Consider the following 25,334-nt stretch of genomic DNA (forward strand, 5'->3'; position numbering starts at 1 on the left):
CTCTCAGCGTCTCTCTCTCTCTCTTCTCATCTATTTCCGCTGGACCCGAAAGATCTGCAACTCAACATCAGGGAAGACAACGCAAATGAAGCTAACTCCCCGGAGAAGATTTTCCGGCTGTCCATCTCCCTGAAACAGTAACTATTTTTTTCCTCTCCTACAGAAAAAAATAGAAGTATAGGTCCATTTACAGCGCATTTCTGTTCTTACATCTCACCATTACTCTGTTTTCTTTCTTCTTTAGAGTTCAATTCCTCTCAGTAGCAAAATTTTAACACTTGGTGCAAAGGTTTACCTTTAATCCATTTTTTCTTTTCGATTCTCTATCTTCCTCTCTGTATTTTTACTGAGGATTTTAGTCTGTTTTATTTTTTTTGGGTGATAATTTAAGGGTTAAAGTTTAAATTTGATGTAGAAGAAAGATTTCTAGAATTCCCTAAAAAATACAAGAACTTATGCTTCATAAGCACTTGATAATTTGGATTAGTAAAAACTATAAAAATGAGGTGCTAATGTTTTCTTTCAATAATTTTCTTTTGGGGATTATTTTTATACAAGAAATGGTGAGTTCCAAGAGACATATTTGATGTAGATAAGACCTTACATTAGGATCTTAACGGTAACTTTGAATAGGCTCCCACCGCAAAGTTCATGAATCATGAGTTCAAGCAGTTGAGTATTTGGGTGTCTTACATTTTTTTTTTGACACCTTTATCAACTAAACTAGTTGACGCTGATATAAGACAAAGAAAAACAAAATTTTGGGAAGTTTGGTATTATTAGTCAAGGAAAAAAAGGGAACGCATGTGCCTTTTTTTGCTCTTTTTCCTTCTGTGGTTAGGATTTCTATCAATCTTTCTATTATCTAAGATGAAATAAATGAGGATAAGAAAAAAAAGGCATCCTCTTGAGTGTTTTTGAGGTTGAAAGAAACTTCTTTTTTGTGGTCATAGGAATTGGACTTTTTATGATGTAGAAGTGGCATGCAGTCTTTATTCTTAAGGGAAGAAAGAAAACCTTCGCTATTGGTACTTTGGTCTCCACCATTTGTTTGTTTTAGGTACTTAGCATCTTCATCATATTAAATTAGTACAAAAAGTTGTTTTTATAGATTAGGATACAAAAAAATTATATCTTGCTTTATCAAAATTTATTTTTTCTTTCTATATTCTGCCTACTATTTCATCCACTTACTCAGCACCATTAAACTCCCCAAACTACTCAGTCTTGTCATTATAGCCATAGTTCCCTTAGCCATTAATCACATTGACCTACTGTAACTTTCTTTATTGGATGAGTTACAGTGAAGTTTCTTCTGTAATACATGGATGGTATAATATTATTTAAGCTTAGCAATACAAGCTTAAGCACTGATATAAGAGCTTCTCTAAATGTAGGCATTTGCTTTTATTTCCATCCTTAGAAGCTTTTGGTTGGTAGATATGGAAATGGAGGAGGTTATGATTCAGGTAAGTGAGACCATTATTTGCATTTATATACATTTTTGTCTATAATTCCAAATTTCTTACCAGGATAAATTATTTTAATCCTCTATTAAACTAGTATTAAATTGCTGAAATTATTAGTTGCTATCTGTCAGACTGTAAAAGATGGATGAACAGTAATTGGCTTTGATTGCTATAATTTTTTAGAGTTGTGTGAAATCCAGAAATAATAAGCTGAAAGAAAATCATTAAATTCATTGATGAAATATTTATGTTGCAGTGGGGCAATCCAAACAAGGCTTTTAAAGATGATACTTTTAGTAGTTGGTGGTTTCTGGGAGTCGCAGAATCTTCTCTGCCTTTGGATCTGTTATCTTTTGTATAAGAGCCATGGTGTTCAGAAAATATTTTCAGAGTTCATTAGAAGGATGATTCTAGATAGAGCAAGTGATAAAATTGTATGTAGAATGTGTAAAGAAGATTATCTATAAGGTAGATTTTCTTAGAACTAGGGAGCTAATTTTTCTTCATGTAGCGGATTCAATTGAGTTAGCTTCTCCAGGGCCTTAATTAGTAATTCGTTATTGTTCGATCATGTTTGACTTTAACATTGCAACTTTGGACCTTTTAATTTAGTTTATATGCCTGCTTTATGTTTCATTCTTTTGTAGAGCAATATTATGGCCACGGATAAAGCAGGCAATGTTGTTTTAGACATTGAAAGCCTGAAGCAGCCTCCAGAGAAACGTTGCTCTGGGAGTGTAAGCAACTTCCATCTCTATTCCTTTTACATTCTTTGTTTTCCATAACCAAATATTTCATTTTGTAAAGTACTGCATGTAAATCTTACCAAATATGTATGATTTTTGTTATCACAACTTTGCAGAAGTCGCTTGCTCGTAAGGGTTCCTACCGGATGGAGAAGCAAGAAACAGAGGAGCCATCCAAAAATCTTTTTATAAAAGGTATGCAACGGCTAGCTTAATATTAGTGTGCATTACATTCAGTCAGAATGTGAAATTTTATTGTCATTTGATATTGTATTACTCGATCTGGATTATAACAACCATGCTAAGTATATAATATTGAAGGAAAAGGAAATGCAACCTTTCTTAGCTTGTTTGATGACAATGGTAAGCAAGTAATCTGTATACTAACTATTAAACCAAAGTTCCTACTTTAAGTTTTTTGCATTTGGTCTCCCTCTAACACTGTAAGGCCATGCGATTTTGTGCCATGGAAAGCTTTTTTGTTCGGCTCGGGATAAGATTATGTAAATCAATCCTTCTCCAGAACCTGAATGGGCAGCAGTTTCAGGCATTAAATTATACTCTTTTTTAAAATCTGAATTCTAATCTTTGCTCTAAGTTAGTTCAGAGGCTATGTTGATATCATAGTAATAGCAACACCTTGCAGTGCTGCCTCCACAACTGGATCAACTGAAGCTGCCATTGGTTCAGAGCAAAGCTTTGATAACTGTACCTTCTGTGCTTAATAGCCCTATTTCAGCTGACTCTGGGGATGGAAGAAACAAAAGGTTCCAGCGTTGGACAACTATTCACCCCCGGAAAATACTCCTCTTTTTTGCGACCATGTAAGTTGTTTGACAAGTTCCTTTTACTCAAAAATAACTTGATTAGAACTTGCAGTGTATAATTCCTGAACCAGATTAGTAATGGGGTGTAAATAAGAACAAAGTTTAGCCATCTCAACTTGATTTAGGATTTGCTAGTTGGGATTGAACTACCAAAAATTGGCAGAGTTTATTCATTTGATAACCTACTTTATCATGTAATTCATGAATAAATAGTGTTAATTATACCTTACAAATCATCCATCCCACTTTCAAGCTTTCACATACAACAACAACAACAACATCAAGCCTTTGTCCCACTACGTAGGGTCGGCTACATGAATCCTTTTTCGTCACTGTGTCTTGTTAAAAGTTAAATTCTCATTTAAATCTAATAAAGAAATATTTAAAACCTATCTCACCATATGATTCATGGATGATATCGAGTCAATATTTAGCTAAACTCATCTCTCTTCTTGCTAGGGCTTCTTCATCATTAAATTAGTTTAAAATTCAAATTAAGGCTTCGTTTTAGACGATTTTTTTATTGATTTATTAAAACTCTGTCTGAAAAAGTAATAAAAAAGTTGTCACAAACGAAGCCTTAAACTTGACCTTAATAAATGAACTAATCTCATTCAATCTAGCTTCAATTGTTTGAGTCTAATTGTGATGATTATCAAACTAAATCCTAACGGTAACCAATTGTTTATTTCATATGACTTTTCAATAGCTGGTACTTTTTTCTGTATAGTGGGACAAGGACTTCTTTTCATCTAGCTGTTGCGAAGCTGGGGCCTGATGGCTTAAGAAAATGAGTTGTGTCCATCCAGCTGTTGTTAAGCAGGCTGTAATTTGAGCTGCTCACCTGCTTCACGTGGAAGCATTAAAAGATTATATCTTTGTTTCGCAGTACATAATGAAGAAAGTATATCTATTTGTGTTTGATATCTATCCATATAAAAAAGAATTACATCATAATATATTGATATAAATTATGTCAGGATGAGAATGCAAAATATTCAATGTTAGGAAGTAAGACTTCGCCTTAGTTTTGGACAACTTTCATACTGCTTCTTAAAACGGTTTTTTTAGTATAAAATTTTTTAATTCAAAAAATTTTTTAACTAAAAAGCTATTTTAGAAAGCAGCAAAAAAGCTGTCCCAAACGAAGCCTTCTTTGGGACGGCTTTTTTCTTGCTTCTTAAAGTAGCTTTCCAGTAAAAAATCTATTTAAATTTAATAAAAACAGATTTCATTTCTGTTACTCTCAATAATAAAAATATGATCTGTGCTTTCCTTAAATGATAAAATTAGTTTCTACGTTCATATTGAAATAAATTTTTGACTATTGTAAGTCAAATTGTAACGCTCAACTTGATGGACAGATGAGTATATGCTGGAAAAAAAAAATCACAGAGAAGATCAGATCGAACAATTATTTCATGAAACAGCTTCAAAATTTCTTCAGAAAACCATCGTTTTTAAATAAATTTATTCAAAAACACAGAATTTTTCTAACCCAAACAAGATTTTCTGAGCAGCAGAAAATTACAGACAAATGATCCATAATTTTTCATGCAAGTGAACCAAACCTTTTAATTTCTGCAAAGCTATTAAAGTATATCTAATTTGCTTTTTTCATTATCCCTCTTTTTGTTCATACAGGTCGAGCATTGGAACAATGACTCTGATATACTTCACTCTCGCCATTAACAGAAGAGGTGGACTGTAGCTGCTTCTTGTGAAAGTTAGGTAGGAAGACAGCTCTCTCCTTTACTGTTCTGAATGTTTTGAAAGCAAAAAAGATCAGAAAAGATCTGACCGTCGTAACTAATCTTCTTTATCCATATGAAGAATTTTACAGTAAAAAGCCAGGAGTTTAGAATAGAAGATGATGCTGAGGTAGATGAATGTGAGCTTTATTATGTGGATTGCAGATTCCAATATTTATTACTGTGTAGCTTTTTTTGTGAGGAGGACTCTTTAATTTCTTCCAGATTTGTTATTAATTGCATCAGAACCATCTTCATGGCCTTTATTTAGTGCATTCAATGCAGAAGGTTTATGATTCCTAGAACTTTAGAACCATGAATGTATTTTTATTTATAATGTTTATGCTTTATGTGTCTCACTCAAATAGGACTGATCTTATATACATATCACTTTCAGACAAATGAATTACTAAATTTTTTAATGGGAAGTATCAGTTAATTTTATTATTTTTTGTATATATTTATGATTGTTCTGTGTTTTATGGACATGTAAGCATTTTGAATTTAGAATTACCTATGAATTACATCAAAATTTAATTTTATTGAGATTATTAAGTGTAAAAAGAGCATGAAATACAGGGAGAAAGAAAGGATTCTAAAAAGAGCAATGCTTTATGAGTGTTAAACTTTCATCATTTTAAAAATAATAGACTTTCAACATAAATAAATAAATAGACATAATTTAGTAGCTCAAATTGAAATGATAAATAACAAATTTAATTGCTGTATGATAATTATAATTAACTACTTTAATATTTTCAATTGCTTAATTGTATGTATTAAACATTCAATAATAATTTATGATATTATATATGATAATTGTAATGAATTAAAAAGAAATTATTATTGCTATAAAAATAATTGTAATTATACACTTGATTACTTTTGTGCTTTAATTTTCTTTCAAATCTCAAGCTTGATCTTGACTTTCAATACTTGTCGTAGTTCAATTATGAAATTAAAATTTTCTCAAATCAAAGATAATTACCTCAATAATTTTTTTTGCTCATTCATTGTCGAATCAAAGCTTCTCAGTTAAATCACCTACAAATTTTCTCAAAAACTTGAATTCTTCCTCTTCCAATCTTTCTTCCTCTACGCTCAATTTAGATATCAACCCTTTTTTAGGTTTAAATCACCTAAAAATGCTTAAAATGCACAAACTTATATGTCTTCTCCTTCTTCCTCTCGGCACAATTCTTCTAAGTTAAAACTTCTCACGTTCATTTACTTTTATTGGAGCGAGTGAATCAAAATTATCTTGTGTGAGGAGTCATTGTTGTTCACTCCCGTACGCATTTCCTCACTCAAACCCGAGATCTGAACCCGCCAGGCACGCTTCCGCTCGCGTGGATCCGACCTGCTTCGCCTAATCGTCGTCCGATTCGTCTATTGCTTGGATAAGAGCCTATTCAGATGAATCGGCTGAACAGGTTCTTACACATTAGCACCTACATTGAGTTTAGGTGTTGTGCACAACTATGTAAAACTTGTTTTCGTTAAAACATGGCTATATAACTATACACATCACATACATTAAATTTGTGTGTTGGACATAAATGTGCTTAGTTTCAAAATTAGATTATATTTTATTAAAAACATAAGCAAACACCTATTTGTAGAACATATTACCATATTTAGATGTATTTTACTGTATACATTTTGTCTTTCATTATAATATAAGTACACAATTATGTATATCTTATTTTTCTTTAAAATATAAGCACATAACAACGAATAGCCCCTGAATTGAGTTTCTGTGTCATATAAAGCTATATTCAACTTCTAAATTAAACTATATTTCAATAAAATATAAGAAAACATATGCGTGTAGAACAAACACATATGTTTAGGTGCTGTGCAGGGTTGTGTACAACATAAAAAAATGAACCATCTTTCATTAAATTATAAGCGCACAATCAGTGGCAGAGTTGAAATTTATTTTTACGCGGGGGCATGAATTCTTGGGATCGACATTGGTGATTAAATTATAGGGGCGTTAATATTTGACTCGACCTGAAAAATTTCTGATTTGGGTCAACATGTTTGACAAATGGGTTGGGTCCGGGTTTAGATTTCTGACCCGTTTTTAAAACCGGATCGAGTTGGAGTCGACCCGAAAACCTGGAATTGACCTGAACCCCTCCCCGTCTTGCATTCTTGCTCCCCGCACCAGCACATTGCTAGCCTCACACTGCACTAGCACGCTCTGCCGCACTCGCGCGCTGCCTTACTCCAGGCCTGTACGCTCTCACCTGCAAGCTCGCGTTGCTCGCCCCTTCGTCCGCACCACTTAGGTCAACCAAATTCGGGTTAGCAGGTCGGGTTGTGTCAACTTGGTAACCTGACGGGTCTGGTCCGGGTTGGAATTCTTGACCATTTGTAAAATCAGACCGAGTTAGGGTCAACCTGTTTGGACCCGAACCTGACTGAAAACTCGTTTTGACACCCCTTAGGAATTATATAATTAAAAAAATCTTGCAATTTATAATACATGATATTCATATTCTTATTAAATGACAGCTACAGTTTCTTCATCCGAGTCTTCATATTTTGAAATCATCATACAATAGCTTCATTATCAATACTATTAAGAATATATATTTTTTAAAATATAAATAGTCAAATAATCATTCATCCAATAGCCTCTTATAGGATTGTACAAATAATCTATTTAGAATTTTCATAGCGAAGAATGCTTTTTCGATTGTTGCTACATCAATTGATAATATCAGAGCAAGCTTTATAAGCAAAAACCCCAAAAAGATAAATATCATTTTTCTTAGTCTCCACCATTTTTTATAAATGTTATTCAATTCCTCTTAAATTGTTGAATGCATCATCAGATCTCATATCAATGAAGTTGACTATATATTATAATAAGATCTATATGTAAAAAAGTTGACGTATAAAATTTGGCCATATGTACTAATCTTTATTTGTCAAAAGCTACATATGAGTCGCATTGATTCAAGTATGTCAAACATATAAGCAACACAATGTTTATCCCATCAAATTTATTATTGAGTTCTAGAAGTAATTGTATACTATAATTGAATAAAATAACTCAAATTTGTAGTGATGTTCATTTGCGGTTTCTTGAGAATGACGCTTCGATCCGCTTGTATTACAAAATTGTTAGCCATATTCGAAATAATTAAATTATTCTTATCATAAAAAAATACATACTTTCGCTAATAAAGTATTACACCCATCATCTCTCATATTTTGTAGCATTTAGTTAGAAATATTTTCCAATATTTGATCATTTCTTTATAAAACCCAAGATAACTCATTTGTTCTCCTAATATATACTTCATTATAAATATAAAAAATAAGTAAATTTAAAATATTGCGTAACATCAACTATGACATAAACTTTTCCTTTTTTTTTCTCCTAATTTGATTTTTCTTTTAATATTATGTTAAGAACATTAATAGCATATCCATATAAAAGAATTATATTGATAAGAAAACCATAGTATAGCCCCCAACATGTATCTCCAACTCTTTAAAGACATATTTCCTGATTTAAACCTCTACCTTTGAAAACTTCGCCACTTTGCTGTTATTCTAATATATTGTCATATTATATCTCTTGCAGTTGATCTCTTATTTTACAGGAACTCTCGATAATATTTATCAAGTTTGAGATAAATTAAAAAGTAAAGCAACTTCAACATAATTTGTAGCCACAACGATCATTGCCAATTGGAGTTAACGTGCATAGCAATATATATATAATAAGCTAAACAATTTTCTTTCATGACAAAAAAATTTGGCCCATTGAACTCACCGTGCATGTTACTGGTGTCATCATAACCTTGGTCATGTATATGTACTTAACCCATATTTTGCTAGGAGGACTTTAACAACTTTTTTAAGTGTCAAAGTAGAGGTTTCCTTAACATATGCAAGTTCAATAAAGCACTCGATTACGCATCATTTTAATCTAGGAGGACAGACAAATGTTTCACTATCTATTTGAAAAGGAAATTTATGATTAATTTTCCTAATCAAACACAATATAGTGAATAAGCAATCCATCATGAAGGATGAAGGGAATATTCGCCTATCATTTCAATTAGAAAAGTTAAAGGATTTTCTTTTCATAATCAAACACATTAAGGATATTCAATTCACCATAACGTCAAATAGAATATCCATTTATCTTTTCATTATGAAATTAAATTCAATATTTAAAGCAAGTTTACGCCCTCAGATGTTTCCCCTATCTTAGAGAGAACTTGAGATAGGGTTTATTTTAATTCTAGGTAATATACTTCCTATAGGGGCAAGTCACTATAGTTAATTATATCTCCTTAGAGAAAACTCTTGATTAAAGTTAAGACTAAAGATTTTCAAATATATAGCATAGGCTTTATATTATAAATTATGGAATTAATTTGAATTTATTGAGAAGATAGAATATGAAAGATGTGTAGAAGGAGAGGGGTGTATACAATCTAGACTTACATTTGTCTATCGTGAGTTCCCGGCTAACAATCTTAAACAAAAATAATCATCATATATATGCAAGATTTGTTAAGCTTTATCCTAGAACTAAGGAGGTATAATTCAGAAAACTTTACAAATGAGATTGTGTAATATGTATATGATCGCATGATGAAATGCAATATAAAGAAAAAGTACAAAAATAAAACTTTTATTTATTAATGATTGGGCTCTGCAAGAAAGTAAGGTGGTCAAGCTCCACCACAATTAACATGATCTTCTACACATATGAAACATGTATATTTGAATATGATTATTCATTTTTGCTTGGAATTATCTCACTGTAGAATCTTCTGTAGAATTCCAAAGGCAATGATCCTCCAAAGAAGGAGAATCATTTCCTATTGCAAAATATATACATATGTAAAATAATCGCATTCAAATATTTACGACACTCGATGTTGTACAACTTGATCTAGCTATACAAAGCTCCAATAACATTTACAATTATATATGCATTTACATTTACATCATTTACATTTACATCAACACGTGTGTACATTCTACTTTTATAGGAATATAAAAAGCAATATATTAAAAGATATAATATATGATACAGTGCAAGTGTGAGCAGTTATATAAATAGAAATATAAATTAAAAGAAAATTATATGGCTCTGAATTTTCACTCTGATCTCTTGTGAACCTAAATATGATATCCAAAGTACAAAAAAGTAAGCACACAAATATGAGTGCCCTCTAGGCAAGGCACTTCATGGACAAAACAAATCAAAACATACCAGCCGCAAATCTATGCTAAAATTGATAGTCCAAGCAAAACCATCTACAGTATGTGAGGAAGGCTATCTGTGTTTGATAAGTCCAAAGGGTTTTATTGTTTAAGTCATTTTATTTGGCGAGGTTTGTTCATTATAAGCTGAAGGAGAGTTTTGGTTTAAGTTTAAATATTAATGGTTTAGCATTTCATTATATATATTTTATTTTAAGAGGTTAAAATTGATTATTTAAAGAATCATGTAAATTAGTGACTTTAAAATGCCAAAGCCACTAAACCAAGTCCTGAGACTCATAATTACAATATTATCATTTTCCTTCGAAGGATATGATTGATTGCCTAGAGTCCATGCATTTTATTAATGATTAATTAGAAGGAGAGAGAGAGAGGGAAGACCCCATTATCCAATTCATACATGCCATTTTGAAGAATCAAGCATAATGTATAAGGGTCATTGGTTTATTAATTATTTATTGAGGTTGATTGAAGATACCCAAATTCAATGTGTTAGTGTCTTCCTCAAAGGAGTCATACACAACGTATATATATATATATATATTAATGATTTTATTTAATTATTATTTAATTAAAGATTAATTAAATGTTAATTAAAACTGGAATGAGATTTGAATTTATCTGATTGTAGGCATGATTTACGGTTGATTGAAGGTTTCTTTGTATTTTTATGAATTTTAGATGATTTATAAAAATTTTTACAAAAATCAACCTTTAAATAGGGTTTGATTTTAAATTTGCTTGATTAGTGGATTAAATAATTTTAAATTAATGTTAAATTTATTCCTAGGATGTATCATGTCACTAGGTTTATTGGATTTGAGCTTCACCCTAATGAGCGTGTGTAGAATTTTCTAAGTTTTTTTTAAGTTGACTAGACACATTCTATAATTATTTTTTCGAGGTGTCTCTAATATTCAAATTGGTTTGAAAACTAGTGTGTCCAATCCTGCAACAATATAAACAAACCACATCAATTTAGTGTCTTAATGTTATATGGACTGAATGCAGTGAATTATCAAAGTTATAGGTCACATAGTAATCTATAAAATTAAAAATCAAACTAATTAAAAAATGTATATCAAATTGGGCAAAGAAGATTGGAGAATGTAAAGAATATATTCAAATACTTCCCCTCCAAATTTGAGCTTAAAAGCATGCACATTTTGAGAGCAATAAACAAAAATATGTAGACACTTAAAGATCATTTTCTTTTAAACTATGAATGATTTGGTTTCAATTTTATTTTTAAATAAATGTGTCTATCACACTGAATCCATAAAGCTCTAGCATGCAGAGATAGGACAAGAAATAAATTTACTATGAATTTTCAAAAAATCTAGGTCAAATCATGACCTAAGTTTTTGTAAATTCATGAGTGATCAATATTGATCTCAAATAACCATAGAAAATTACTAGATGTGAGAAATGTCCCCTGCTATAACTTAGCCATGTTTAGACTTAATCAGATGTATGTACAAAGAGTATTTAATACAATTGGACATCCACCTAAAATAGAATTGCTCTCTATACGTTCACTTTTAGCCTAATTTTATTTTTAAAATATGGAGAATTTTATGCTAAAAATATAGAGTACTTATATGTATTATTGGTTCAGTATTCAATTTAATATGAATTTAAGAAGTTTTATATGATTAAAACCATTTTATCAATGCTTTAACTCATTTTCCACCTAGCGACGGTCAGCTGACTTAGCCACTAACCAGCATGACTGCGGGTATGGTTATCCAATTTAGCGTGGGAAAGAAATAACTGTTGAGATCAGGTTAGATGAGTGATCGGTTCGACTAAGGCTAAATTATGGGTTGACCAGGGAATGTAAAGGCAAAATCATAGCTATTTATCACATATATAAGATATAAACGATCATGATTTCGTCTCTTTCATAGCACACCCAAAAACCCTAGACTTAAGTTTGTTTTAAAACATTTCATATATAGATGTAAATGGAGGGAAATTTTAAATAGAGCTAGAAAATGATTGAAGAGACATTTCTCAAGTCCATTCAAGCAATTTTTATAGAGTTATTTAATAACCAAGATAAATGCCTAGGGTTTTAGTTTTACCTTAGCAGGATTGATCTTAAGGAGAGTTTAATGGCTAGTTGGATGCTCAACACTTGTCCCAGGTGGTTAAGTGATAGACGAGTGGGCTGCAAGCTTGAGTATGACATGGCTTTGTCTTACATTGGAGGGCCTAAACCAACAACTAGGATGGATTGGGAGAGTGTTTATGAAGGTTTTGAATTTAATTTAAATGGGTTAGGCAAAGGATTTTGGAGGGAAATGAAATGCATAGTGAGGTTTGACCATATGGGTTTGTTTAAGCTCATGGTTAAATGTTTGACCAATTAACCAGTCAATGCTAACTAGGATGAAGGCTAGGGAAGTGTAGCATGCTCTTGAGGTGTACTCCAAGAGGTTTGAAGTAATGATTTGAATGTTTAGTTGAATGGTTACTGTATACATGGGTTTGACCATTCTTAGTTGGTTGACAAAGTCAAACCACTTAAGGTTTGACTCATGGTGGTGTTTGGTATATTTAAGGCATGTAATAGAGTAGTCTAGAGGTATTAGACATGCTTGATTTGAATGTATGAGCTAGTTAACCTATGTTTACCTAGTTTAATAAAACTTAGGCTCGGTTGACCAAGTCAACTAGTGACTAAGTCAAGGTGGTAAATCAAGTCCAGTTGACTAGGAATTCTATCTAGGGAGGTTTGATGAAGTTTAGGAATGGTATGGGGTATAGCCTGAGGGTCAACAAAGTGCTTGACCAACCAAGCTAGGTTGGGAAACAGGTTAACCACTAGTTGGAAGGGCCAGTGATGAGATTTTGATGTATGAGCCACCTATTGAAGTGATATGATTAATAATTAAAGTCAGAAGGTCAGTGTACTAAGGGGGTCAATGTACTAAGGGAGGCAGTGCATTGAGTCAATTGACTATAAAAAAGGACTACTAATTATTTGAATGATTGAGGGTTATAATTGATTAAAGCTGCAGTAAATGTAGGCCAAGTGACTACAAGTCATGTGTAAATAAAGTGGTTGTAAATCAGGTGGTTGCATGCCAGGTAATTGTAGGTCAGGTGATTGCAGGTCATGTAACATCAGCTAAAAGCAAGGTCAAACAAATGAAGCCCCAACAAGTGTGATGAACTAAGAAAAATAAATTAAACGTGTTGGCATCAACCGAGATGATCAACTAAATCCATGAGTTTGTTTGAATGATCAAGGCCCACAAAGGAAATAATCCTATATAGGGAGGTTGGGATTTAGACTAGAATGATGTAACATGGGTTGTTACATCACTAGTAGATTTGAATTTGAATGGGAAGTGGATTCCCAAATAAAAGGTGAAAAATCTGACTGAGAGATCAATTCTAAGACAAATTGATTTAGACTTTGAATAGGAGATCGATTCCCAAACAAAGCATGCAGGACCTAATCAAGAGATCGATTCTTAGATAGGGAGATGTAGATTTTGAATGAGAGATTGATTCCTAAACAATGGAAGCATGACTTGATCAAGAGTTTGATTCTCAAACAGGGAGATGTAGACTTTGAATGAGAGACCGATTCCTAAACAAAGTATATAAAAAATCGATTCTCATATAGGGAGATGTAGACTTTGAATGGGAGATGGATTCCCAAACAAATGAAGCAGGACCTGATCAAGAGATTGATTCTTGGACAGAGAGATGTAGACTTTGAATGCGAGATCAATTCCTAAACAAAGGAAGAAGGGCTTGACTGAGAGATCGATTCTCGGATAGGGATATATAAACTTTAAATGGGAGATCGATTCCCAAATAAAGGAAGCATGGCTTGACCGAGAGATCAATTCTTGAATAGGGAATTTAAAGTTTAGATTTCTATCAAAGGGAATTTAACATTCTCTAATATCACTTTTCTTAGACTTATAGTGCGATGAAAGAAAGCGACGAAATTCTAGAAAATTTTCTTGATTGTGTGATTCTTTGGTTTCATAATGATCACGAAAAACTAACTCTTGGTGCAATAAAAATTGGACACAATCAATACTAACAATTATACAAGTTATGCAATTTCTCCGATTTGATCATAAGGTCTTATAATAGAAAATCTAATGTCTTTCTTTTGATTTATTAGATCATCACATTTTATTTATACAGTGTTATGATAACTATTAATTTATTCAACATGGACTTAAAATCTATCATTTTTTTTTTTCGAATTTGAAATCCCTTTGTGTTGAAGCTATCTCCATTTAATTTCTCTCATATTTATGGCTTATAATGATAACAAAATAAGCAATTAGCTGCATATCATTAAATCACACAAGATTAAACCTATATAGTTTATTTCCCATTTGTGTTTGCGGGAATTTATGATCTCGAGGCTGACAATGTCCTCTTAGTAAGTATGTTATTCTCAATATATCACTATCATTTAGATGATATTCATAAATTTGTTTCTTAATATAGGATCAATCAATCTATAAATCATAAAATTTTTTCATATGAATATATTTGAATTGTGTATTAGCATCATCACAATTTATATCATGTTCAACTATTTCAACATTTATTTTAATGTATATCTCTATATCTATAACATTAATAATAATAATAATGATATATACTTAAATAAAAAAGAACAAACATAATTTAACAAAATATTAATATATTTTCAATAAATAAATTATAATTCATGTATGAATACTTTAACTTGAATCTAAAATTGTAATCCTCCTCTTGATAATGTACAAAATTATAATTTATTAAATTATCTTCTAAAAAATTTCTATAAAAAAAAATTGAAGATTACATAAACATAAGCTACAAATTAATTTATATATGAACATATTGAATGATAAATTCTTAATAAATAACTTAAAACGGTGAATTTACGGATACATCATATGGGGCGACACGTACTTTAAAATTTTTATTTTACCGATTTGCACCTATTACAAGCCTAAAAACCCTTATTTAAAGACTCCTAAGAGCTATACAAATAGCTCCACACATGGCTACAAATGCCAAAACAAGAAACCTAAACTAAAACAATCCTAAATCTAGGAACAAATACACAACAAAAGATAATTACCTCAATAATTTTTTTTGCTCATTCATTGTCGAATCAAAGCTTCTCAGTTAAATCACCTAAAAATTTTCTCAAAAACTTGAATTCTTCCTCTTCCAATCTTTCTTCCTCCACGCTCAATTTAGATATCAACCCTTTTTTAGGTTTAAATCACCTAAAAATGCTTAAAATGCACAAACTTATCTGTCTTCTCCTTCTTCTTCCTCTCGGCACAATTCTTCTAAGTTAAAACTTCTCACGTTCATTTATTTTTATTGGAGCGAGTGAATCAAAATTATCTTGTGTGAGGAGTCATTGTTGTTCACTCCCGTACGCATTTCCTCACTCAAACCCGAGATCTGAACCCGCCAGGCACGCTTCCGCTCGCGTGGATCCGACCTGCTTCGCCTGCTCGTCGTCCAATTCGTCTATTGCTTGGATAAGGGCCTATTCAGATGAACCGGCTGAACAGGTTCTTACACATTAGCACCTACATTGAGTTTAGGTGTTGTGCACAACTATGTAAAACTTATTTTCGTTAAAATATATATAACTATACACATCACATACATTAAATGTGTGTTGGACATAAATGTGCTTAGTTTCAAAATTAGATTATATTTTATAAAAAACATAAGCAAGCACCTAGCTATTTGTAGAACATATTACCATATTTAGATGTATTTTACTGTATACATTATGTATATCTTATTTTTCTTTAAAATATAAGCAAATAACAAGGAATAGCCCCTGAACTGAGTTTATGTGTTATATAAAGCTATATTCAACTTCTAAATTAAACTATATTTCAATAAAATATAAGAAAACATATGCGTGTAGAAGTGTAGAACAAAAAAAATATGTTTAGGTGCTGTGCAGGGTGTGTACAACATAAAAAATGAACTATCTTTCATTAATTTTATAAGCGCACAATCAGTGGCAAAGCAAAAATTTATTTTTATGTGGGGGCAGGAATACTAAAAAAACCATCAACCTTATCATTCAGGCTTGGGATTGGTATTGGCGATTTGAAGTTTTTTATTTTTTTGGTTAGACTTGCTATAAAAAAAAGATAAATTATAGGGGTGTCAATATTTGACTCGACCCAAAAAATTTCTGGTTCAGGTCAACTTGTTTGGCAAACTGGTTGGGTCGGGATTTGGATTTCAAACCCGTTTTTAAAATCGGTCTGATTCGAGTTGACCCGAAAACCTTGAATCGACCCGGGTCTTGCCCTGTCATGGATTCTTGCGCCGTGCGCACTTGTCTTGCATCCCGCACCAGCACAGTGACAGCCTTGCACCACACCAACATGCTCTGCTGCACTCACGCGCTGCCTCACTCCACGCTTGGTCGCTCTCACATGCAAGCTCGCGTTGCTTGCCCCCTTCATCTACACTACTAAGGTCAACCAAATTCGGGTTAGCGGGTCGGGTCGGGTCAACCCGATAGCCCGATAGGTCGGGTCTGAGTTAGAATTCTTGACCAATTTGTAAAATCGGATCGGGTTATGGTCAACTTGTTTGAACCCATGTCAATTTTGGGTTGAACCTGAACCTGACTAAAAACTCATTTTGACACACCCCTTAGGATTTATATAATAAAAAAAAACTTGCAATTTAAAAATCATGAATACTTGATACATCATAAAAAATTATCTTGACCAGGCACAAATCTTGAAGCAAAATCAAGTTGGAAACTTCAAAAATTAAATTGAGACCATCCAAACTCTGATTTATGCAAACTTATAGTCGAACTGAGCGTCTTGGAAACACAAAACCAACAACATCAAAATCGACCCAATCCGAGCCCAAAATGAGTCCAAATAAAATACTCGAAGATCTTTTCGAAGGATCTAACCACAATTTGGGTCCAATTGTGACATGCTTATAATCGAATCGAACGGCTCGACGAGACGAATCCAAAGAGCCCAAGATCATCAAATTCTGATATCATTAAGACTGTCAAAGGTCCATTGAACGGTGCATAATTGTAGGAATCAAGATGGACCGTCCATCCAAACCACTCCCAATTTACCTTTGATATTCTACTTATTTACAAACCATGCCACTCAATAATTCTATAAATATAACCATATTTCCTCTTGAAAGGGAGGAGGAAGCCAAGAGAGAAGAAGGAAGAGAAGGAAGAAAGCTCCAACCACCTAGATCCTTCGACCACCGTCGGAGTTCTGCCGCACCACCACGGGAATTCTGCCGGAGTTCTGTCGCACCACCGCTGGAATTCCGCCATAGTTCTGCCGCACCACCATCAAAGTTTTTCCGCACCACTGCCAAACAACCAAGGGACCCCAGAATTTTATCGAATGACCACCAGACCATCGAAGGACGTCGAAGTGCCACCCGAAGCCGGAGTGCCACTGCCGAACCACTGCCTGACACTGGAGTGCTGGCGAACCACCACCTGACATGGGAGTGACATCAGACTTTTGCAAAACTTTCAGTTGACATTTGTAATCTGGTCATCTTCAAGGGCGAGTCATACTATTGTACTTTGCTCAAATTTTAGTTGAATCATTTTCACCTGGGCTAGGCCCCGTGGTTTTTTCACTTTCCCGGGTTTTCCATGTAAAAATATTGTGTTATCTGTGTGTGAGCTGGATATCCGTGCAACGCTAAGACGTAAAGTTAAAACTCTATCGCCGCGTATATTCTAATCCACAACAATACTATTAAGAATGTCTTTTTAAATAGAAATAATCAAACAATCATTCATCCAAGAGTCTCTTACAGGATTGTGCAAACGATTATGTAGAATTTTCATAGTGGAGAATACTTATTCGATTGTTGCTATAACAATTGATAATATCAGAGCAAGCTTTATAAGTAAAAAACACTAAAAGGTAAATATCATTTTTCTTAGTCTCCACCATTTTTTATACAAGTTCTCCAATTCCTCTTAAATTGTTGAATGCATCATTAGATCTCATATAAATGAAGTTGAATATCTATTATAATGAGATCTATATGTAAAAAATCTTACGGATAAAATTTGGTTGTACGTACTAATCTTTATTTATGAAAAGTTACATATGAGCCATATTGATTCAAGCATATCACATATATAAGCAACTCAATGTTTATCTCATCAATTTTGTTATTGAGTTTTAGAAGTTGTATATCTATAACTGAATAGAATAACTCAAATTTGTAGTGATGTTGGTTGCTTGAGAATGACGTTTTGATTTTTACAAAATTGTTAGTCATATTCGAGACTATTAAATTATTCTTATCACAAAAAATACAAACTTTCGCAAACAAAGTATTACATCCATCTAATAGGTGTAACGGTTATATCTAGAATGTACCTTAGGTTTCTTTGTAAATTACCTATTACTTACTTTGTCTTTTAGTCTATAAATACTCTACCTGTAACCTCATCACATTTAGCAATATAGCTTTACTCTTTCTTATATGTACTGTTCTTTCTTGTCTTTCCTTTCTCTTATGGTATCAGAGCGATTCCTGCTCAATGGCTGATCAAGAATCCGCCGTTTCTCCCACCTCCGCCCCTCGCTCCACCATCGGCGACACCTCTGTCTACACAGCGACTGCTCCTCTCAAATTCCTAATCTCTAATCTTAAAACTCTGGTTCCCAATTCCTTAACAGCAGACAATTATCACGTTTGGCGCATTCAAATTCTTCAGCATTTTTCTGCCAACGGGTTTGCCGGCTTTCTCACCGGAGAGACTTCTTGCCCCTCCGACACCTCGAGCGACGAGTTCTTCAAATGGAACCTAATCGACAAGAACCTTATTTCTGCCCTGTTTTCTACCATATCCCCCGCTATACTTCCCTATGTTCTCACTGCCTCCAATGCTCACGACATATGGCAGATTTTGGAACGGCGTATGCAACCGAACATCCGCTCTCGCGTCATCCAGCTCAAGAACGAGCTTCACAATATCAAGATGAATAACTCTTCAATGCAGCAATATCTCATGCAGGTCAAGAATCTGGTGGATAACATTGCAGTGTCGGGCTCTCAAATTGACACTGAGGATATCCTAATCTACATATTGAACGAACTTCCCTCCAGCTACAATTCTTTCAAGACTTCTATCCGCACGTCTTTGCATCCCATTGATCTCGATACTTTGTATTCCTTGCTATGTAGTGAGGAAATTGCTCAACAGAGGGAGCATCAAAAAGACGTTGCAGCAAATCAAGATAATCCGGCGTTCTATGCTAATCGATCTCTCCAACAAAGGAAACGGCTCAACCAGAAACTTCAAGAACAGGAAATCCGACAACTACACCTCACCGGATCTGTCTCACTCTCGCTCGAACCAACCTTCCAACAGATCCGATCGCCCAACGTTTACTTAGAAACTTTTTCCAATATCATAGCATTTATGATATCTTGATCATTTCTTTATAAAACCCAAGATAACTCATTTGTTCTCTTAATAGATACTTCATTATATATAAAATAAAAATAAATTTAAACTATTGCATGACATAAACTTTACCTTTTTCTCCTTATTTGATTTATCTAATTGTAATATTATATCAAGAACATTAATAACATATCCATATAAAAGAATTATATTGATAAGAAAACCATAGTATGACCTCCAACATGCAATCATGCATGTATCTCGAGCTCGTTAAAGACATATTTCCTAGTTCAAACCACTACCTTTGAAAACTTCACCACGTTGTTGTTATTCTAATATATTGTCATATTATATCTCTAGTAGTTGATCTCTTATTTTACAGGAACTTTCAAAAATATTTATCAAATTTGAGATAATATTAAAAAGTAAAGCTGAACTATTTTCTTTCATAATAAAAAAATTCAGCCCATTGAACTCACCACGCATATTACTAGCGCCATCATAACCTTGGTTACATATTAGTATTTTACTCAACCCATATTTTGTAGGAGCACTTTAACAATTTTTTAAGTGTCAAAGCAGAGGTTTCCTTAACATATGCAAGTTCGATAAAGCTCTCGATTACGCATCATTTTGATCCCAGAGGACAAACTAATATTTCACAATCTATTTGAAAAGGAAAATTATGATTTATTTTCCTAATCAAATACAATATAGAGAATATGCAATCCATCATGAAGGATGAAGGAAAAATTCATCTATCGTTCCACTTAGAAAAGTAAATTAAGGAATTTATTTTCATAATCAAACACATAAAGGATATCTAGTTCAACCTAATGTTAAATAAAATATCCATTTATATTTTGATTACAAAATTAAATTCAATATTTAAAGCAAGTTTACGCCCTCATATGTTTCACCTATCTTAGAGAGAAACTTAGGTATTGTTTATTTTAATTTTGGGTCCCATACTTCCTATAGGGGCAACCCCCTATAGTTAATTATATCTCCTAAGATAAAACTCTCAGTTAAAGTGAAGACTAAAGATTTTCAAATGTATATATATTTAAGAAAATATTTGGGCTATTGAGATTGCAAAACATAGGCTTTAGATTATAAATTTTGGATTTAATTTGAAATTATTGAAAAGATAGAATATGAAAGATGTGCAGAAGAAGAGGGATGTATACAATCTAGACTTACATTTGTCTAGAGTGAGTTGCCAGCTAACAATCTTAAACGCAAATAATCATTATATGTATGCAGGATTTGGTTATCATTATCCTAAGAACTACGGACTACGGAGATATAATTCAGAAAACTTTACAAATGAGATCGTGTAATATGTATATGATTGCATAATGAAATACAATATAAATAAAAAGTATAAAAATAAAACTTTTATTTATTAATGATTGGGGTATGCAAGAAAGTAAGGTGGCCAGGCTCCACATGCTCTACTACAATAAATATGGTCTTCTAGACATATGAAACATATCAATTTGAATGTGATTATTCATTTTTGCTGAGAATTATCTGGCTGCTGGATCTTCTGTAGAATTTCAAAAGTAATGATCCTCCAAAGAAGGAGAATCATTTCCTATTGGAATCTATATACATATGTAAAATAATCACATTCAAATCGTTACAACACTTGATATTGTACAACTCGATCTATCTATAAAAAGCACCTAGAACATTTACAATTATATCTGCATTTACATTTACATCAACACGCATGTACATTCTACTTTTACAATAATTTAAAAACCAATACATAAAAAGATGTGATATATGATATGGTGCAAGTGTGTGTAGTTATATAAATAGAAATATAAATTAAAAGAAAATTGTACGGCTCTGAATTTTCACTCTGATCTCCTGTGAACCAATAAAAATATAAATATGATATCCATAGTATAGAAAGTCAGCACACAAATATGATTGCCCTCTAGGAAGGACACTTCACATACAAATCAAATCAAAGCACCAACCTAACCTAAGCTAAAATTGATAGTCTTAGCAAAACCATCTACAGTGTCTGGGTTTGATATGTCCAAAGGATTTTATTGTTTAAGTCGTTTTATTAAAATGGTTTATATATTTAAATTTTAATTATTATTCAAAAATTTGTATTTGAATTATTTAGAATTTCTAGTTATTTATTGAATTTTTAATTAATTAGATTAATTATTAATACTCTATTACTTACTTTTATTTAAATTTGAGTTAATTGTTGCTGATTTTATTTCATTCTATTTTAGATTGTTTTACTTATTTGTGATATATTTGTTAAAATTTAATCAATTTTATTTTATTTTAAAGTATTTTTTTAATTATTTAATGACTTTTATAAACTTAAGAACTTAGGTTGGCTAATTTACTAACCAAATCAATTCAAATAGTCATGAAATTAAGGTCATTTGTTCAAATGAACCAATAGACTAATCCATAAAAATTAGAAGTTAATTTGATAAGTATTTATTTTTTTATGATTTTATTTGATTATTATTTAATTAAATATTAATTAAAATTGGAATGAGATTTGAATTTATCGATTGTAGGCATGATTTAGGGTTGATTGAAAGTTTCTTTGTATTTTTATGAATTTTAGAAAATTTCTAACAATTTTTACAAAAAACAGTCTTTAAATAGGGGCTGGTTTTAGATTTTCTTGATTAACGGATTAAATGATTTTAAATTATTATTAAATTTATTCCTATGATGTATCATGTCACTTGGTTGAGCTTCACTTCTAATGAGTGTGTGTAGAATTTTCTAGAATTTTTTTAAAGTTGACTAGACACATTCTTTAATTATTCTTCCTGGGTGTCTCTAATATTCAAATGGGTTTGAAAATCAATGTGTCTAACCTTGCAAAAATATAAACAAACCACATCAACTTAGTGTCATAATGCTCTATGAATTGAATGTAGTGAATTATCAAAGTTATAGGTCACACAACAACCTATAAACTTAAAAATTAAACTACGTACATAAAAGATGTATATTAAATTGGAGAATGTAATGAACATATTCAAATACTTCCCCTCAAAATTTGACCTTAAAATCATGCACATTTTGAGAGCAATAAACATAAATATGTAGGCACTTAAAGGTCATTTGCTTTTATACTATGCATGATCTGGTTTCAATTTTATTTTTAAATAAATGTGTCTATCACACTAAATCCATAGAGCTCTAGCATGCAGAGATTGGACAATAAATGAATTTACTATGAATTTTCAAAAATCTAGGTCAAATCATGACCCAAGTTTTTGTAAATTCATGTGTGATTAATATTAATCTCAAATAACCCTAAGAAAATTACTAGAAGTGAGAAATGTCCCTTGCTATAGCTCAGCTATGTTTTGACTTAATCATATGTATGTACAAAGAGGATTTAATAAAATTGTACATCCACCTAAAATGGAATTTCTCTCAGTACATTCACTCTTTTAGCCTAATTTTATTTTTAAAATATAGAGAATTTTATACTGAAAATGTAGAGTATTTATACGTATTACTTGGTTGAGTATTCAATTTAATATGAATTTAAGAAGTTTTATATGGTTAAACCATTTAATCAATACTTTAACTCATTTTCTACCTAGCGGCGATCAGCTGACTTAGGCACTAACCACCATGACAGCGGGTATGGCCATCCGTTTTAGTGTGAAATAGAAAGAATAGTTGAGATTAGGTTAGTGAGTGATGAATTCAGACTAAATTGTGGGTTGACCAAGGAAAGTAAAGGCAAAATCATAGCCATTTATCACAGACATACAATATAAATGATCGTGATTTTGTCTCTTTCACAGCACACCCAAAAACCCCAGACTTTAGTTTGTTTTAAAGCTTTTCATATATAGATGTAAATGGAGAGAAATTTTATGTAGAGCTAAAAGAGAATTGAAGCAAGAGTGGGGGACGGTTCTCAAGTCCATTCAAGCAATTTTTATATAGTTATTTAATAACCTAGATAAATGCCTAGGGTTTTGATTTTACCTTAGTAGGATTGATCTCAAGGAGAGTTTAATGGCTAGATTTTCTCTTTCAAAGTTCTAGATCAACTTTGATGAAAGCATTGAGCTTGGAGAAAGTCAGTATAAGAAGCCTAAATGGTTGCGATGGACGAGCTCATGGTCTTCTATCGATCTCACCATTAGTGACATGTAAATGACAGGGAATGACTAGGAGGTTATAGAGAAACCTGTGGGAGAGCAAAATAAAATTATGTTGGAATGAAGGTATGGAAGGGTGTACCCTATTCCATGCAGGCTGGCACGAATCAAGGGTTGTGATGCATCGAGAAGGCTAGTTGGATGCTCAACACTTATCCCATGTGGTTAAGTGATAAAGGAGTGGGTTGTATGCTTGAGTATGACATGGCTTTGTCTCACATGCGAGGGGACCATTTTTTTTGTTTAGGCTAAACCAACAACTAGGCTGGCTTGGGAGAGTGTTTATGAAGGGTTTGAATTTAATTTAATGGGTTAGGCAAAGGGTTTTGGAGGGAAATGAAATACATATTGAGGTTTGACCATATGTGTTTGTTTAAGCTCATGTTTGACTATTTGACCAACGAACCATTCCATATTGACTAGGATGAAGGCTAAGGAAGTGTAGTATGCTGTTGAGGTAGACTCCAAGAGGTTTGAAGCAATGATTTAAATGTTTGGTTGAATGGTTAGGTGTATACATAGGTTTTACCATTGTTAATAGGTTAACAAAGTCAAACCACTTAAGTTTTGACTCATGGTGGTGTTGGGTATATTTAAGGCATGCAATAGAGTATTCTAGAGGGATTAGATATGCTTGATTTGAATGTATGAGCTAGATTAACCTATGTTTACTTGGTTTGATAAAACTTAGGCTCAATTGACCAAGTCAACTAATGACTTAGTCAAGGTGTCCAATCAAGCCCAGTTGACTAGAAATTGTATCCAGGGAGGTTTGATGAAGTTCATGAATGGTCTGGGGTCTAGCCTTTGGGTCAACAGAGTGCTTGACCAATTGCGCTAGGTTAGGAAACAGGTCCCCCATTGGTTGGAAGGGCCAGTGATGAGATTTTGATGTATGAGGCGCCTAGTGAAGTGATATGAATAATAGTTGAAGTTAGAAGGTCAGTGTACTGTGGGATTCAGTGCACTGAGTCAATTGACTATAAAGTAGGACTACTAATTATTTGAATGATTTAGGGTTATAATTGATTAAAGCTACATTAAAGGTAAGCTAAGTGACTGCAAGTTAGGTGTAAATTAAGTGGTTGTAAATCAAGTGGTTGCAGGCCAGCTAATTGCAGGCCATGCAAAATCAGCTAAAAGTGAGGTCAACAAATGGAGTCTCAATAGGTGTGATGAATTGAAAAAAATAAATTACATGTGTTGGCATCGACCGAGATGATCAACTAAATCCATGAGGTTGTTTGAATGATCAAGGCCCATAAAGGAAGTGATCCTACATAGGGAGGTTGGGATTTAGACTAGATAGATGTAACACTGGTAGTTACATCACTAGTAGATTAAAATTTGAATGTGAACTGGATTCCAAAATAAAAGGTGGAAAATATGACTGAGAGATTGATTCTAAGACAAAATGATTTAGACTTTGAATGGGAGATCGATTCCCAAATAAAGGATGCAGAGCTTGATCAAGAGATCGATTCTTATATAGGGAGATATAGGCTTTCAATGGGAGATCAATTCCCAAACAAAAGAAGCATGACCTGACTGAGAGATTGATTCTAGGACAAGGAGATGTAGACTTTGAATGGGAGATCGATTCCCAAATAAAGAAAGTGGGGACTGACCGATATATCGATT

General features: G+C 32.6%; 1 protein-coding gene across 5 annotated transcripts; it reads left to right on the forward strand.

Annotated features, from left to right (window-relative positions):
- On the forward strand, positions 1–5,143 carry LOC110103912. 5 transcript variants are annotated; one of them, XM_020832804.2, is made up of 7 exons: positions 1–137; positions 1,398–1,469; positions 2,117–2,206; positions 2,332–2,410; positions 2,862–3,039; positions 4,687–4,773; positions 4,876–5,143. In XM_020832804.2, exons 2-6 carry the CDS (start codon positions 1,443–1,445, stop codon positions 4,751–4,753), a joined length of 441 nt encoding a protein of 146 aa, XP_020688463.1. In that variant the 5' UTR covers positions 1–137; positions 1,398–1,442; the 3' UTR covers positions 4,754–4,773; positions 4,876–5,143. The 5 variants fall into 5 exon arrangements, with proteins under 5 accessions (XP_020688463.1, XP_020688472.1, XP_020688455.1 ...); XM_020832813.2 differs by having other exon boundaries at positions 4,886–5,143; XM_028693210.1 differs by adding an exon at positions 954–1,060 and having other exon boundaries at positions 14–137; positions 4,687–5,143.
- The last annotated feature ends 20,191 nt before the right edge of the window (positions 5,144–25,334 follow it).

Source organism: Dendrobium catenatum, unplaced genomic scaffold (assembly GCF_001605985.2).
Source record: "Dendrobium catenatum unplaced genomic scaffold, ASM160598v2 fragScaff_scaffold_30, whole genome shotgun sequence".
NCBI lineage: Eukaryota > Viridiplantae > Streptophyta > Magnoliopsida > Asparagales > Orchidaceae > Dendrobium > Dendrobium catenatum.

Coding starts and splice junctions, on each gene's coding strand:
- LOC110103912 (XM_020832796.2), top strand. CDS start 1,443: ATGGAAATGGAGGAGGTTATGATTCAG. Junction 1,470..2,116: donor TGGAGGAGGTTATGATTCAG/GTAAGTGAGACC, acceptor ATTCTTTTGTAG/AGCAATATTATGGCCACGGA. Junction 2,207..2,331: donor AGAAACGTTGCTCTGGGAGT/GTAAGCAACTTC, acceptor ACAACTTTGCAG/AAGTCGCTTGCTCGTAAGGG.